The 17,954-nt window shown below is 42.9% G+C and overlaps 1 protein-coding gene across 2 annotated transcripts in view; it reads left to right on the top strand.

The window, feature by feature from the left end:
- Window positions 1-17,954, top strand: part of mcm9 (minichromosome maintenance 9 homologous recombination repair factor) — a 38,633-nt gene that overhangs the window by 17,550 nt on the left and 3,129 nt on the right. For both annotated transcript variants that reach the window (XM_039599184.1, XM_031741692.2), the window contains 4 exons: window positions 10,489-10,663; window positions 13,633-13,835; window positions 13,979-14,182; window positions 15,405-15,487. In XM_039599184.1, coding sequence (XP_039455118.1) covers window positions 10,489-10,663; window positions 13,633-13,835; window positions 13,979-14,182; window positions 15,405-15,487 — 665 coding nt within the window. The remainder of the gene's footprint in view (window positions 1-10,488; window positions 10,664-13,632; window positions 13,836-13,978; window positions 14,183-15,404; window positions 15,488-17,954) is intronic.

The raw sequence follows: 17,954 nt of genomic DNA, 5'->3' as shown, positions 1-17,954 counted from the left end.
AATCCTAAAACTGTGTGGTGTCACTCCTACCTAGTCATGCATTCTACTCTGGGTGTTACTTAGATATCCCATCTGTCTGAATGAAATGGGACTGTTCAGTAAAATAAACTAATCAAAATAAATATGAAAAAAGGAAAAAAAAGAAAGAAAAAGAACTAAACTAAATCTGAGACACTAGTCACTGGGTAGGGGAGTGGGGTCCGTGAGGGAGTCTTAGGGCTGTCACGGACCAAGGGGGAGAATCCGATACCAGGTAACATCCGGAGCAGGAACGTGAGTAAGATGAAACAATAAAAAGGAGGGAAAAAAGTTATATAAAAAAAGAAGAAGAAACAAAATCTGAGACACTAATTAGTCACTGGGTAGGGGAGTGGGGTCCGTGAGGGAATCTTAGGGTTGTCGCGGACCAAGGGGGGGGGGAGAACCCAAAACCAGGTAACATCCAGAACAGAAATGTGAGTAAGATGAGACGATAAAAAGGAGGGGAAAAAAATAAAAAAATTTGAATTTAAACATACCAGAGCAGGGTTATTTCTCCTCAGGGTTTGTCATAAACTTTATCAGGTCCCCGAAAAGTTTGGCTTAGGGTCATACAGCCTGAGTAGGGTTATCTTCTAAAAATCTCACAGACTTTGAGGGTTCTTTTAAACAAAGAGGTTAGGTTTAGGTCTTTATACGTCCCAGAATGGGATTCTTCCTCCTTGAGGTTGCCCCATGGACCGTTCCCAGCCCCCCCCCCTTAAAAAAGTTTAAAATTCGGGTTATATTCTCTGGGTCGGGTCATAATTTCCCACAATTCTCTCATCCTAACCACTATTAAAAAAGAAAGCAATGGTTTCAAGCTATTCATTCAATATCACCCAAACAGTTTGTGTAACCTGAGGAGGGGCACAATATGACCTTGAAGGAAACCAGTCTTTTTATTAAAAATGTCTTTTCAGTTCATTTCAGGGAGGATGTCAGACACAGACCCCTGGCACAGCTGGTTAGGTATTTAGAAGTTCTGGCTTAGTGTGTTTTTCTTTGAAACTTTGGTGCACGGTCCTAGGGATTGGCTGTACCATCCTGTTTCCCCTTGGTTCCTCTTCTTTCCGTCGCCTTCTTCTCCATCTCCTCTTGTGCATACCTTCTAATGTATTGTTAACCTTGTCCATCACCCCCATTTCTTTAATCCTCTCGAAACACTGTGATCTCCATCAAAGTATGGTAAAGTACACACTCAAGTCTCACCCACATAGGTCTCCCAACACCCTCTGGAGGAGAGTCAGCCTCCAAAGATAAAGTTTTATCATTTTGGTTTTTCTTTTTCATAATAAAAAACATAATTTCCACACTCATGCAGTTAATAAATCACAATATGACAACATACTGTTAGTATTTAAATCTGTTTGTTCAAACAAATGCTGCCATGCAATTCTGTGGAGGGAGCCTAGAGTTACTGGGATTTCACACTGTGTGTCTCTTTTCTTTGACCTTTAGCCTTTTGATGGTTAGGGGAAATCAAGTTTGGGAGCACGGTCCCCGAAGGGGGCCGGGCTCCGGTGCACAGACCATACCTGCTCCCGTCTCAGGTCTCCAGAAACCCCCAGCGAAGCTCCAGGCGGGGTCCCATGGATGGGGTTGAAGAAGCGAGGGGTAAGGGGAGGAGGGGTGAAGAGGAGAGGGGGGAGGTTAAGGTTAGGGCCCATCCCAGGGGTGGGGGTATGCCCAGCCCTCATCTCCAACCAGGTGTCCGAGTGGTTAGGTTTAGGGCCGGAATTGAGTTTTATCTAGGGGTCACTGAGGTTAAGTTTAGGGTCAGTTTCAGGGGTGGGATGCTCCCCGGGAAATTGTGGAAAGGGAGTGAGACACATAGTAACAATGGCAGCAATGACAATTGAGAACATTAGAATAATAACTATATACATTCTGTGGGATCAATATCTCCTGAATCCCTTTTCGTTGAGTCCGTTTGGATAAACTGTATCCAGTTTAGCTATCCAAACTCTCTCAGTTCTCCTCCTCTGCTGCGTTGTCCACCTCGAGTTCACTTGGATAACTGTCGCCGTGACAGAATTCCAACCATGTATTAAAAAGTGTTTCACCAGGTAGGTATGAGTGTTCTTTTTTTGTGTAATATTGTACCTGTGTTGAGTGAATCTAGTCAGCAGTGTGTTACCTGTTTCTCCCACATACTGGATTCCACATCTCTTACATGTAATCAAATATATACAATTTTTGGACCTCGGGGTCCCTTTGCACAAAGACAGAAAAACAAAGCCAGTAGAATGGCTGCGCACCAACCTACGATGCTGGAAAAATTGCCCCTGATCTCTGCGCCTAGGCACAGAGAGAGGCGAAATTTGGGCTCTAATGAGGAGGTCACCTAGGTTCTTATGCCTCCTGAAAGCAGCAATTACCTTGTGATTGTGAAGTGTCTGTACATTCTGAGCTAGATTCTGGAAATTGTTTTTGATAGCCCTGACCAATTTGCAGGTAAAAGGAGCATACGTGATGACCACTGGAAGCAGAGGGGAAACGTCAATTGGTTTTGTATGGAGAAAGGAATTAAAGCATCTCCTTAGGAAAGACCAACAGTACCCCCTAGTGGAGAGAGCAGAGAACAGGGTCTTAACAGCAGCTCCAAAATCAGACTTTTGTGTACAAATTCTGTGGAACCTTAACAGTTGGGATTTGACTATTCCCGCAAATGTGTGTTTAGGATGAAAACTTGTTTTAAATAGGAGGGCATGGGTGTCTGTAGGTTTGAAAAAGACCTTTATGTCCAATTTACGGTCATTCATGAAATTTGGGCCTTTGAAGGTGGTCGTGTCAAGAAAATCAATAGAGGCCTTACTGATGGTTGATTTAACCTTGATAGAAGCATTGTGGTCATTCAAAGTTTTCAGAAACATCTCAAAATCCTGCTCAGAATGTTGCCAGACACCCCATATGTCGTCCAGAAAGCGATAATAGTGCAGTGGCTTTTTGATACATTTATCCAGTGCAGCAGTCTCCCACTCTGCCATGAAGATGTTTGCATATGCTGGGGCAAACTTCTTCCCCATGGCCGTACCCTTGACTTGTAAATAGAAGTCACCATTGAATTCAAAATCGTTCCTTGTGAGATTTATTTCTAAAAGTTTTAGTAATTCTTTTTCTGGCCTTCTCTTATCCGGGTACTTTTGAAAGACTCTCTTAATGGAGTCAATGCCTTCACCAATGTCAATGTTTGTGTAAAGGCTGTCAACATCTATGGAAAACAGAAAAGAATCGATGGGGACTTCTATTTGCTTCACTTTATCCACAAAATCATATGTATCCTTAATATAGCTCGCATGTTTTGTGGATAAAGGAGTCAGGAAATAATCCAGATACTCAGCTGTATAGTAAGTCTCACTATCACAGTCTGAGACGATTGGTCGCCTGGGGGCACCTGAAAGGGACACTCCATTTCGCCGGATCCTTGTGGATCTTAGGCAGCATGTAAAGAGCCTTCCCCTTGGCTCAGCGGAGCCCAGCAAATAGTTCTTTTGTTTTAGATTTATAAATTTCTTTTGGTGTAAATTGTTAATAATTTTTTCCACCATTGGAATTGTGTCGTGGTATATGGGTTTTTAATTTCAAATAATATGTTTTGTCATTTAATTGCCTGTAGCCTTCCTCCAAATACTGGTCCCTGTCCAAAATTACAACTGCGCTCCCTTTGTCCGCCGGTTTTATAATAATTTGTTTGTTTTCTTTCAATTCTGTTAGAGCCTTGGTCTCTTCTATTGTCAAATTGGATTTAATTCGCTCTACATGAAAATGGTTTTGAAAATATTCATTATCCGCTTTGATCAAAGCAAGAATTTGGGGTGGAAGCTGAGCATTGGGCGGAGACCAGTATGATTTTGGAGTGAAGGGCTGAGATTGAGTCTCATTTTTATCTCCATAAAAGGCAGCCAATTTGATCCTCCTATGGTACTGCTGAATGTCATATTTGCTTTGTAATTGTAAATTTTTGTTGTAGCCTTTTGTGGGGATAAAAGTCAGGCCTCTATTCAGTAGGGTCCGCTGAGCAGTGGAAGGATGGAATTTTTAGACAAGTTCATAACACCGTCAACAACATGTAAATCACTTGACCCCTCCCGATGTGTCAGGCTTATGGGGACTCCCCATTTACATACATTTCCCAGTGCTGTAACATTGCCTCTGAAGTTCCATATGACCAGTGAATGTCATCCTCTTCTGTAGTGAAAATGTCTGAGGTGAGGGCTGGAATGTGATCTTTTAGTCCTGAAATGAAAGTGTTCAAGTGCATCAAAGTGTCCTTTTCCACCTGAGGAAGAGCAGAAGAAAAGTTAATCTCAGGCACATAAATGTTAGCCTCAGGGAACTTCTGCCGGCTACTTTCAGGGCCCTTTTCAGTTCCAACACTGGCACATTCTTGTCTCTCTGGGACCTGTTATTAATGCCAAAAGACAGGATTAGTTTTGTCACCGGTGTGGCAATAGTGGCTTTCTCCAGGAGGTACTCTGCATGCCACCATTTGGCTCCCGGAAGCCATCGATCTGCAAACTGTCAGCTGCAAAGGGGGCAGTCTGCTAACATTAGAATCGCCGACGACGAGCCAGGGCTCTTTCACATGCAGGTGCCAGTCTCTCAATTTCCTGTGTGTGTTGGGATGTCTGGTCGGCGTCCGCACCTGCTGTCCCGGTGAGGCTGGTGAAGGAGGAAGAGATGATGAAGAAGATGACGATTCCTCTGCTGCTTGAAGCTGAAGCCGGGTTTGCACACAGGAAGTCAGTCTAGCTAAGCCGCTGCGAGATGGGCCCGGGTGAGACACTGGTTGCGGTTTAGCCACTGTTATAGTGTTAACCCGCATTGTCTTTTTGGGGGTGAATTCCCCTTGTGTGAGGTCCAGTACCCCAGTGTCCATCATTTCACCAGATTGTGGTGGTTGGATGGAGGGAGAACATGGCCGTTCCTGGGATGGCGTCTCTGGGATCGAGGTGGCGAATCTCAACACCCTCTGCTCCTGCGGTGTAGCCAGATTGGGCTCTGCTGGTTGTGAAGATTCTGGAGGGGAGGAAGGTGTCAGTTCCCTCTCTTGTTCCTGCTCCATCTCAGAAGAAGGTGACCAGTCTCCAGCGACGTGGTCCGTCATCGTTGCCGTCGTTGTTTTGGATGTTGTGCAGGGTGCAGGTGGGCCCTGTATCTCATTAAGGAGTTCAATGGTGTCCTGCTGTATCCCTCTCACACACCCTTGTAGCTGTCGTGCAGGTACCCTGGTGGTGTTTACCTCCTCTGTTGGAGTGGCAGTCCCCAGGTCCCCCAGTTTGGCCACGATCTCAGCTCTGGCCTGTTCCAGAGAGTCAGGTTGGAGGCGGCGGCCCAGGTTCCTCCTGGCCCAGGATGTTGCTATCTCGAAAGGGCCCTCCCAGTCCTGTTTAGAACACTCAGAGAGAGCTTTTAATTCCTCCTCTACGCTCTGAGTATAATGTTGCCGAAGGATCACAATGGTTGTGCGGGCCCAGTTTTTAGCGTTCTCCTCAATCTTGTTTTGTGTGTGTTTGGTAGGGACGGCAGGTTTAATAACAGTCTTTAAATTGTGTGCTATTTTGTTTAAAGAAGGAGGATAAATGTCACTAGTCACATTTTTCAAATGATGTACTGTCTTAATAAGTCTGTGAATAATGCGGACTTTTGTAGAAAAGTCCGGATCATCTGAAATTATTTTGTTAACAGGAGGTCCAGCTCGCTCAGCGCGAGTGCGTCTCACATACCGATTGTCCCGAGCCGTTCTCCGTTCGAATCGTCGGTCCCGTCCGGTCCGACTCCCTTGTCGGGCTGCATAGCGGTCTGTCGCCGGCCGTTCTCCCATCCGGCTCCGCTGTGGTGCGTGGAAAAAGTCTGGCTCGCCGCTGCGGTGATCCTGTCCCACGGCCGCCGCATAGGTCCTCCGACCTTCTTGAGATGGATAGCTGCTGCGTCGAAGTGGTCGGCGTACGTCCTCCTCAGCTCTCCAGCCGCGGTCTCCTCTCCAGCTCTCCTGGCGGGCTGCATAGCGGCCCGGTGCCGGCTGGTCCCTCCCCCGGTTCCGCTGTGGTGCGTGGAAAAGGCCTGGCTCACCGCTGCGGTGTTCCTCTCTCACGACGGCCGCATAGGTCCTCCGACCTTCTCGAGATGGATGGCTGCTGCGCCGAGGTGGTCGGCGTGCGTCCTCCTCAGCTCTCCAGCCGCGGTCTCCTCTCCAGCTCTCCTGGCGGGCTGCATAGCGGTCTGCTGCCGGCTGATTTCTCCCCCGGTTCCGCTGTGGTGCGTGGAAAAAGTCTGACTCACCGCTGCGGTGATCATCTCTCCAGGCCGCCGTGTAGGTCCTCCGACCTTCTCGAGATGGATAGCTGCTTCGGCGAGGTGGTCTGTGTGCGATCTCCTCAGCTCTCCAGTCGCGGTCCCCTCTCTGGCCCCTGCGTCGCCGAACGAGGGTCCACTCTCCATCCGTAGCATATGTGGGCATGATTATGCCTCCACTAATACCTTTAGCTCTCTCCACTGGTCCCACTCGACCGTGTGGGTGATGCTAGGCAGCTCTATGCTAGCGGACAACTCGTACTACTGGTTTTGATCACTGAGCGATTTATTGTTGCTCAAAGTTAATAAATCAATAAAAAAACATGAACTATATACATATAATACAAGCCAAAGTCGCGACGTTTCGGTTCCAGATGAACCTTCTTCAGGCTGGCTTGTGAAAGAAGCAATATTCATAAGTTCACCAAGTGTCCGGAGCAGATTTCGTGCTGTCCGAATAACGTCCATGAAAGTCTGCACGTGGGTTGGACCACACTGCCCACAATGCTCAGGGTGGTCGCGTTTCTGCAACCAATCAGTGGTCCACACAGTGTACATTTTAAAGGACGCTGTGGCATTAGAGCCGTAAAGGGTCGCACGCGCAGGTGCTGCGTTCACGGACCTCGGGGAAACAGACTGTCAGGCGTCATTTTGAAAAAAACCTTACCCTTGAATCTAGGTGTAGAACATGGCTGCACTCAGTCTTTTAAACACAGAGAGTTGATTGCACTCAGCCACAATAAAATATTGTACAGTTCAACTTTGTAGGGAGATTGCGTGAGTGAGATTCTCACAAAGAGCAGTCCAAACTGTCTGATCATGAGGCGTTTGCATACAAATAGTCCATCCAGTACAGTAGAATGTCCCAGTTCATATATGCAATGTATGATTGGCATAAAGTATTCTGATGGTCCATTGTCACAGATTAGAGAGGTTAGTGCAACCTGAAATTTACATAGGGGTTGAGGAACAGTCATAACAACAGCAAAGAACAGGCATGTAATGCATAAAATCCATACCGTCTTACCTACTTGACCTTATGACCCTTGAACTTTATACAGGTTGTAGAGTTGATACCATAGTGTGTGTTGTTTGTGTTTTCCTATAGAACATCACAGTGAGGGGTCCCAGAGAATCTAAGCGGGCAGTCAGGCGGCACGGGCCGGTTAGGGGAAATCAAGTTTGGGAGCACGGTCCCCGAAGGGGGCCGGGCTCCGGTGCACAGACCATACCTGCTCCCGTCTCAGGTCTCCAGAAACCCCCAGCGAAGCTCCAGGCGGGGTCCCATGGATGGGGTTGAAGAAGCGAGGGGTAAGGGGAGGAGGGGTGAAGAGGAGAGGGGGGAGGTTAAGGTTAGGGCCCATCCCAGGGGTGGGGGTATGCCCAGCCCTCATCTCCAACCAGGTGTCCGAGTGGTTAGGTTTAGGGCCGGAATTGAGTTTTATCTAGGGGTCACTGAGGTTAAGTTTAGGGTCAGTTTCAGGGGTGGGATGCTCCCCGGGAAATTGTGGAAAGGGAGTGAGACACATAGTAACAATGGCAGCAATGACAATTGAGAACATTAGAATAATAACTATATACATTCTGTGGGATCAATATCTCCTGAATCCCTTTTCGTTGAGTCCGTTTGGATAAACTGTATCCAGTTTAGCTATCCAAACTCTCTCAGTTCTCCTCCTCTGCTGCGTTGTCCACCTCGAGTTCACTTGGATAACTGTCGCCGTGACAGAATTCCAACCATGTATTAAAAAGTGTTTCACCAGGTAGGTATGAGTGTTCTTTTTTTTTTTTTTTTTTTTTTTTTTTTTTTTTTTTTTTGTGTAATATTGTACCTGTGTTGAGTGAATCTAGTCAGCAGTGTGTTACCTGTTTCTCCCACATACTGGATTCCACATCTCTTACATGTAATCAAATATATACAATTTTTGGACCTCGGGGTCCCTTTGCACAAAGACAGAAAAACAAAGCCAGTAGAATGGCTGCGCACCAACCTACGATGCTGGAAAAATTGCCCTGATCTCTGCGCCTAGGCACAGAGAGAGGCTTAAATTTGGGCTCTAATGAGGAGGTCACCTAGGTTCTTATGCCTCCTGAAAGCAGCAATTACCTTGTGATTGTGAAGTGTCTGTACATTCTGAGCTAGATTCTGGAAATTGTTTTTGATAGCCCTGACCAATTTGCAGGTAAAAGGAGCATACGTGATGACCACTGGAAGCAGAGGGGAAACGTCAATTGGTTTTGTATGGAGAAAGGGTTAGGGTTAGGGTAAGCGGCTAGGGAAAGCATTATGTCTATGAGATGTCCCCATAAGGATATGAATACACCCATGTGTGTGTGTACACACACATAGACAGGTCCATATATATTTGGACACTGAGACAAGTTTTTTGTTTTTTTGTTTTTGTTTACCGAAACATATTCCAATTACATTTATATAAAATTATTGGGCACATAACCAATGTGTATTAACGAAAAATGAAAGGGGGGGAAAGTATTGAACACATGAAGAAAAATAGGTGCAAAAAGGAATGGAAAGACACAGCACCAGGTAAAATCTGTCAGATTAGAAAACAATCCTGTCACTTAACACTTGTGAGTTAATATTATCTGGCCCGTCCCAACTGATGGCCTATACAAAGGTGTCATATTTTTTCAAGGTTCCACTTCCCAGAAGGTGAAAGAACATAATATCACCATGAACCATCCATGACCAGGTGCTCCCCTGCACGATTTCAGACAGAGGTGTAAAAAGTAGTTTTATGAACTAACCCTAACCTGAGTTCATAGATGGGGCCCATTATTACACATAACTTAATTTATGGTCATGTATGGTTTGACTTCTTTGTCATGTGTGTTTGTAACAACTTTCAGATACTGTTCATCTGTTGTAAGCAGTTTTTTAGGTCTGCCACTTTTGTCCTCTACTTGTCCTAAACTTGTCTACTGGTTCTTATATGGCGCTTTTCTACTCTTTCTGAGCACTCAAAGCGCTTTACACAACTTGTGCATTCACCCATTCACACCAACACATCTTTCTAAGTGCTTCATAGCTAACATTCACACACATTCATACTCCGATGGATGCATCAGAGAGCAATTTGGGGTTAGTATCTTGCCCAAGGATATTTGGCATGTACACTAGGGCAGCGGTCCCCAACCTTTTTTGCCTCACGGACCGGTTTATGCCCGACAATATTTTCATGGACCGGCCTTTAAGGTGTCGCGGATGAATACAACAAAATAAAACTAGTACCGGTACCGAAAAAAAGAAGATTTATTCATAACACAGGTGAAAAGACCCAGGAAAACCGAGTTAACGATAAAAACGATAACAAAACAACGCTGAAAACAATACATTTCACACCTGAGCCTCAACTCTCGCGGCCCGGTACCAAACGACTCACGGACCGGTACCGGTCCGAGGCCCGGGGGTTGGGGACCGCTGCACTAGGGGAAGCCAGGAATCGAACCACCAACCTTCTGATCAGTGAATGACCTGCTCTACCACCTGAGCTACAGCCACCCCACACTCTCACATTGTTTAAGACACACTGAAACTTTTTTGAGATATTGGGGTGGAGATAGCTCAGTACGTAGAGTTCGCCCCATGATCGGAAGGTCGGGGGTTCAAATCCACCGAACGGCTACCCTGAGGTACCCCTGAGCAAGGTACCGTCCCTACACACTGCTCCCTGGGCGCTTGATTGGCTGTCCACGGCTTCACTGAGTAAATGGGTTAAATGCAGAGAATAATATCAGGGGATTAATAAAGTATACAAAATATACCAGGTTTTGGGCTAAAGGCTCTTTTGGAATCACCTTGTTGATGCAAAAATACTAGTTTATGCTTTTCAAAATGTGTTGTTTCTTTGAGTAGACACAACAGTGATTCATTACTTTACATGTTTTTGTGTTAAGTGGCTTAACAAACAAAATATTCCTCTGATACATGGACTGGACTGAAAATGAGCTAAAACACATCCAATTTACCCCAAAACTTTGAAAGGCCCGAGAACTATCGCTCATGATGATTTAAAAAAAAAAAATTACAATAAAATCTGCCTTGTTGGAAGCAATGTCAAGAAATGGAGGGTGACTCAGACATGTGATTAGTATTATATGTAAAAATATATAGTTAATGTATTACTTCATAAAGTGAATGTGTTTCCAAAGGACTGACAGTAGCAGCTGTGAAGGATGGAGGTGACTGGCACCTGGAAGCAGGAGCCCTGGTCTTGGCAGATGGTGGTTTGTGCTGCATTGATGAATTCAACAGTATCAAGGAGCAGGATCGCATCAGCATCCATGAAGCTATGGAGCAACAATCTATTAGTGTTGCTAAAGCTGGGTAGGACTCTCATGCATTTACATATAAATTCACATCACCAGAAGTTAGGAATTTCAAACACCACAGAACGACCATGAATTAATACTAGACAAACATAACTTAAATAATGATTTCATTTATCATAGAAAACTTACCTGGCCCTGTGGGGAAAAATAATTGTTAAATCATGAATTAAAGAGAACATGAAAAACTAATCAAAGGCTAATTTACATAAAGGAAATATAGCACTGTCTGTTAAGCTTGATTTAGAAAATAAGTGCTTAAGGTTTTAAAAACATGTTTAGCGCCAGCTTCTGTCAGTACTGAACATGTGGTTGGTTGGTTTTGTTGGTTGAGGCTAATAGACATACATTAGTTTATGTTAGTTAACTAGTGACAGAAGTGATAACTCAGAGGAAAATTAGGACACTAAAACTAAAAATCAGATTAAAGGGCTCACTCCAGTACTGCCCTTGACAGCAACTATGAGTTTTATGTTAAGAAACCAAGGATATAGTGTCCACTTTCATTCTGTCTCTCTTTAGCACCAAGTGGCTCTACGCTGTTTGACTAGCTGCACTCAAACAGGATAAATCCACCTGTTAGCTGTAATGTTTGGGTTTGTAAAGGACTTTATGAATGAGGACTGTGTGGAAGAAGAGAGCCTGTTTAGGTTCTCCCTAACCCTAGCTGAATCCAAACTGGGAGCTGGTTTCATAGAAGAGGGGCCTGAAAACTGAAGGCTCTGCTTCCCATTCTACTTTTAAATACTCTAGGAACAACAAGTAAGCCTGCAGTGTGAGAGCAAAGTGCTCTAATGGGGTGATATGGTACTATAAGGTCATTAAGATAAGATGAGGCCTGATTATTTAAGTCCTTGTATGTGAGGAGCAAGATTTTGAATTCAATTCTGGATTTAACAGGGAGCCAACGAAGGGAAGGAGAAATCTTCTCTCTCTTTCTAGTCCCTGTCAGTACTCTCGCTGCAGCATTCTTATTGTAGGATCTATCTTGCAATTTAAAATGCCTTGAGTTGTGATTTGGGGCTATATAAATAACATTGAATTGAATTAAAATAAATTGAATTTTGGATCAACTGAAGGTTTTTAGTTTTAGAGTTTTAGGACATCTTCTTAATAACAAAATGCATTAGTCCTACCTAAAAATAATAAATGCATGAACTAGTTTTTCAGCATCACTTTGAGATAGGATGTTTCTAATTTTAGAGATATTGTGAAAATAGATGAAAACATTTAATATGGACATTGAAGGCACATTGAATATCCTGGTCAAAAACAACTCAAAGATTCCTCAAAGTGTCAGTGGAGGCCAAGGTAGCAGCTGGAAATGATCAGCTGAGAGGGTTTTCAGGGAATACTCGTAAAAGGAAATTTTTTTCAATGCCATATATCAGCAAAAGACTCCCAAAGTGTTTTTTGTTGGTTTTGGGGCAGACACAGTCTCTAAGGAGATGCGGGTTTTGGGGGAATACTCTTTAAATTCAAAATTGCTGACCAGCAGGTTAAGACTGACCAAATATGACATTTCAGTTGTAGACCTCTGCCTTATTGATATTTACTTACTTTTGATTATGTAGTTTATTATCATTGGAGTCTTATTGTCTTGATGTTGCTATTGTTGAAAGTTTTTTTGTTCAGTATTGTTTATTTTAACGATTTATAAAAAATGACCTCATTTTTCTGTTCTTAAATATTCTACACTACTAGCAAATATAACCTGCATTGGGCTCTAATTAATTCTCCTACTGAAGTAATTTTAGTCATTATAATATCTATGCAAACTCTCCTTAACAATGTCCACTTTTAAGTATGTTCATAAGGGCCTGGCATCTAGTCACGGTTATCAGTGGCTCGTTTTGTGTTTATGACCTCGTCCACTCATGGGTGTTTAGCAGGGTTTCCTGTTTTTTTTTTTTTTTTTTTTCTTGTTCTACTTGTGCCAAGTAGCTCATTTTGTTAAGACCTTGTTTATGACCTAGTCTACTAAAGGCATGCTCATTGGTATTCAGCAGAATCTTCTCTTTTCTTTCTCCTATTGGCTCATTTTGTTGAAGAGCTACATGTGAGCTGCCAGTTTGGATAGAACATCATTTAATCCAGCCGACAGTTATTTTGTTTGGTTTGTTTTTTCTGCTTCTCATCAATGGGGCCTCAGGACCAACTCAGTCCAGTTTCCCAAACAACAGCTCAGCTCATGGGTCTCATTTACAGTCTTCTACATTCCTCTCCTTCCTATCGTTTAAACATTTACTCACCTTGTAAGTTTGTAAACATCTCCTAAGTAGCACTGAGATCTTAACAACTCTTTTTTTCCCCCTCCTTTTCTTATTTACAGTTATTTCACACAACAATACTGTACTCAAACTCTCACAGCAATATTATACAGCATTTTTTATACATATTGTCACAAAACGGCTGTGTGCAGGCAGGAAAACGACCCAAACGCAAACCTCACCGAGACAAACGTGAACTGAAAAACACTGCTTTATTGCAGGCGTGGAGGTGAAACAAAGAACAAAACTAAACTGGGAAACTAATAATAACAAACTCATGGAAGACAGGGAGAATAACACACAGCTATGAGGGAAGTGGGAACACATTGGGAAACAGCTGACACACATGAACATAATGACGTCACAGGGGAGGAGTAAAACTAAACACACTGAACGTAGAACACAGGACCTCTTCAAAATAAAACAGGAAACATAATGAAACGCAGACATGACAACATGAACTTGATGACAAAAGACATGCAGACATGAAACACATAAAGGACAAGGGAAACTTAACACGGGCAGAAAACACAAGGGGAATCTAATAAACAAATGAACTTAGATAAACTAATAAATCTCCTAATCCACATACTGGATTATTTAAATGGATCATTTTAAGTAAAAAAAAGTATTTACTCCTCTGTTTTGTTTTTTATGTTTTTTTTCTGTGTGATCCACTGCGCTCTCTTTTCTGCAGCATGGTGTGTAAACTGAATACCAGAACTACCATTCTGGCAGCTACCAACCCTAAAGGCCAGTATGATCCCAACGAGCCACTGTCTGTGAACATAGCTCTGGCCAGTCCTTTGCTAAGTCGTTTTGACCTAGTTTTAGTTCTGCTGGATACCAGAAATGCAGAGTGGGACCACATCATCTCCTCTTTCATTATAGAGGACAGAGGTAGAAGACATGTTTTTAAATTTAGAAGTGAAATATGACTAAAACAATGTCTGTTGTTATAAAAAATTGGTTATTATTGTTCTCTTACATACCCTTCAATGGAGAGAACGTGGTAAAAATGCCCCGTCTCTTTTTTTCTTAAGGACTACCTGATCAGTGTTCGAGTCTGTGGTCTATGGAGAAAATGAAAGCTTATTTCAGCCTGATTAAACATTTAAAACCAGTGATGTCAGAAGAAGCCAACTGTATACTGACACGTTACTACCAGCTACAAAGACGGAGTGATGGCACTAGTGCTGCCCGCACAACTATTCGCACATTGGAGAGTCTGAGCAGACTGGCTGAAGGTAAGATGAGAAGTTTGACTTCAGACTAGTTTGGTCATATTTATTCATAAATTGAGTCTAAGCCAAGTCATTGATTGTGGTCAGGTCTAAAACGAGTCCTCTGATAATATTTTACACACTGCTCTTGCAGCACTGAAAGGCATACAAGATGTTTTTATTCCTTTTTTTTTTTTGTACTAGGTATCATTTTCTAAGTTTTGAATTACAATTATTTACAATGTAATGTTAACAATTCTGTTTTCTCTCTGAGAACTTGCTTCTGCTTTTTTGGGGAAGGGCAAAAAGTGTGTAAACGTATAAAAATACGCCCTGTGGACAGTTTTTAACCTTCAAACTGAACCAGAGGCTTGAGGGTCCTGTGCACCATCTTTGCTGTTCCTAGGACTGTGTTCTTCTGGACAGAGGCTCCAGCAGATCCCAGGAATGACACGTGAGATCTGCTGGAGCCTCCCGCCCAGTTTGGTGGTCACTGCCCCAATACTCTGATTCCCATGGGAACCATTGTTGCTTTTACCCTCCATATCTTTAGGTTCTCTCTCAGTTATTGGTATTTCTCGAGCTGCTTGTGTTCTTTCTTCCTGTTGTTGCTGCCACTTTAGTATAACTATATCTATCACTGTAGCCTCCTTCCTCTGCTTGTCCATCACTAGTATGTTCGGTTTGTTAGCCGTCCATTTGTATGTAGAAGTCCACATGACTTAGCTTGGCCTTTCTCAACCACCCTAGGAGCTGTATCCCATTTTGGCCTTCGGACTTCTCAAACTCTGCACAGATGTTCATGTCTAATATGCTAGCCTCTTTGTTATGGCGTTCCATGTATGCCCTGTCTGCTAGTATCTTGCACCCTGCTGTTATGTGCTTGATTGTCTCAGGGGTATCTTTGCACAGCATGCTTTGCCTTAGGGCTGGGTATTGTCACTGATTTCTAAAATCGATTCAATTCCGATTCACAAGGGCCCGATTCGATTCAGTTAGAGGACCAGATCTTGAAGGTTAAAGACCTTTCACAGGAGCGAGTGGAGATTTTTTTTTTAATCAAATGTTTTAATTAGTTACTAAACATTAAAATCATTTTGCTTTTAAATAATGATATGATTAAACTAAAGTTTTGTTAACTGTCAAGTTGCTGATGATATGTAATTACAATAAAGCTTGTTGCATATACAAATCTGAAAAAAGTGGAACGGCAGCAGTGGCAGAGAAATTTTTGTTAATTTTACAGCCCATGCCAAGCTCATGTACAGAGAGACAGTTACCATAGAAGACGCTGTCATTGCTGTTTCTGTTATGGAGTGCTCTATGCAGGTAAGGCTTTTATGTGTTACTTTGAAAATTAAAACCTGTCTATGGGTCTCTTTCAATTTAAAGGGTTTTGTATTCATTGTATTTATTTTAGCAGGAAATCCCAAAAGGTTGATTCTGTTCATCTGGACATAGCATTTTCAGTGGGAAAAACATTTCTTCACTCTTTTGAGTGACTTCTTCAGTCTTGGCTAACTGCAGGTTTCCCCAACCTTATAAACAGTACATTTGCACAATGACTGAAACCAGCCCACTGATGAACAGTGTACCCTTAGGCCCCCTCCTCAATTCAGAGATGGTCTTTCCCTTTTCACGTAAAAGGCCTCCTTGACTCCCTGCTCCCTGTACAGGATGTGTACATCCTCATCATTGAAAGAGTGTCCACTGGAGTGTCTCCGATCCTTGGGGTGGTCCAATTTTTGCCGCAGCGTGTTTTGGGGTTTAAAAACCACGGAGATCCGGTGTTTAGAAAAAATGCATCTCAACTGTTCTGATACTCCTGACACAGAAGGGATCATTGCGGGTTTTCACTTAGGCAGCGGTTGTCCTTCTCTCCTGGATCGGCTGGAGCTTTCTTTAGGTGCCTTCCCAGCTTTGACAAATGTCCAGCTGGGATAACCACATTTACTCAGGGCCTTCTTGATGTGATGTTCTTCTGCTTCCCTGGCTGTTGTGTCAGTGGGGATGGTGTTCGCTCTGTGTTGTAGCGTCCTGATGACACCCAGTTTATGCTCCAGTGGATGATGAGACTCAAACCTTAAGTACCGATCCGTATGCGTATGTTTACAGTACACATCAACTTTTAAATGTCCCCCATTACTGAGATCTCAGTCTAAGAAGGCTAACCTGCAAATTTTCATATCCTCCCTGGTGAATTTGATGTGGTTTTCCACTGAGTTAATGTGATCCGTGAATTGTGGCACATCCCTGAGATTTGATTTTCACCCAGGTGTCATCCACATACCTGGACCAATGACTTGGTGGTGTTCCAGGGTAGGATAACAAAGCCCTCTTTTATACTTCTTAGGGGAAGTAGAAGTTTTGCCAGAAAAATTTGTTGTTATCAGTTGACTGTAGTACTGATCCTGGCATTTATGCTCAGTCAGGGCAAACATGTTTTCACACCACTTGTATGTACTATGATCATTATACTAAAATAATTAGCAGGGGTGGATACTAAAGGTAGGATACTAAACTCTGTGCAATTTTTTTGAATGAAACCAGCTGTTAAGTTTGAAAAATTAAATACCACATCTGATCACTTCTTGCCCATTTTTTTGGTTTTCATTGCCTTTACTGAAACAGAATCCCAAGATAACCGTGTCTAAAACAGTTTTACTTGCTGAAAATCTACTCACAATGAAACTGAGACTTGATGCTTTAGCCTAAAGTTGTATACAATACTGCAAGTAATCTGTTCGTTGTATATTGTGTTGAAGCTCCCACTTTAATTGCAGATATTCAAGGCTCTGGTTACCTAGGTGACCCTCTAATGCAGGGGTGTCAAAGTTAGGGTCCGGGGGCCAGCATTGGTCTGGCAAGACTCCAATCTGGCCCACTGGACATCTCTGAAGAATGTAGAGGAGGACAAACTTTGAATTGTATTTCTATAAATTTTGGTGAAGTGCTTATAAAGACATCCCTCACAGCTATTCATACTACACCAAAGTAATCAAGTAATGAATAAACAATTAAACAAGTGAAAAGTTATCACTATCTACTATGAATAAATAAATGAGGACATTTTTTGTATGATAAGACAAACTTTATATTGTTTTATAATTACAGGACAATCTGGCTAATGAGATAACAGAACTTTTTCTGTCATTTATTTTTTATAACTTAAGCCCAAAGAGTGAGTGCTGACAGATCTTTCATTAGTTACAGCAGCATTCACTTGTTGTAAATGAGTGAAGTCACACTTCTTTTTGATATACTAATTTTCAGCATTTTGGCCCACTTAAAAATAAAGTGGGCTGTATGTGGTCCACGATGTAAAATGAGTTTACAGATGACACTCTCACTTCTAGTCTCCTTAGTGTTCCAGCTGGTTGATTGCAATTGTAACGAGAGGGAAGGTGTTTCTTTGCACAGATGTTATTAAAAGGAGAGAAACCCTCCTAAAAACGGACAGAGCAGTGGGGCAGCCAAGGGAATGCACACAAATTTAAAAACTGTAAGGATAAAATATAATTTATTACATTTAAACAGTTTAAAAATATATATAAAATAGATTAAAACAGCCCTGGCCACGGGACAACAATAAAAATTAATAAAGCACAACGTTAAAAGTCCAGTGGCGTCCGCCACGGTATAAAAGTCACTAATAACAAATCCGGTGAAGCGATACAGGGAGGGAACCCGGCGGCGTCCTCGCCTTCCTCTCCACGTTCTGCGCCCCGATGCGCTAAAAAAGGAAAGGCAGCAGCAGTCACTACTCTTTTAGGGAGCTATCGTTCATTAAAAGGGG

This window comes from Oreochromis aureus, linkage group 15, assembly GCF_013358895.1.
Source record: "Oreochromis aureus strain Israel breed Guangdong linkage group 15, ZZ_aureus, whole genome shotgun sequence".
Lineage (NCBI taxonomy): Eukaryota > Metazoa > Chordata > Actinopteri > Cichliformes > Cichlidae > Oreochromis > Oreochromis aureus.
This window is presented reverse-complemented; position numbering and strand designations above follow the sequence as displayed.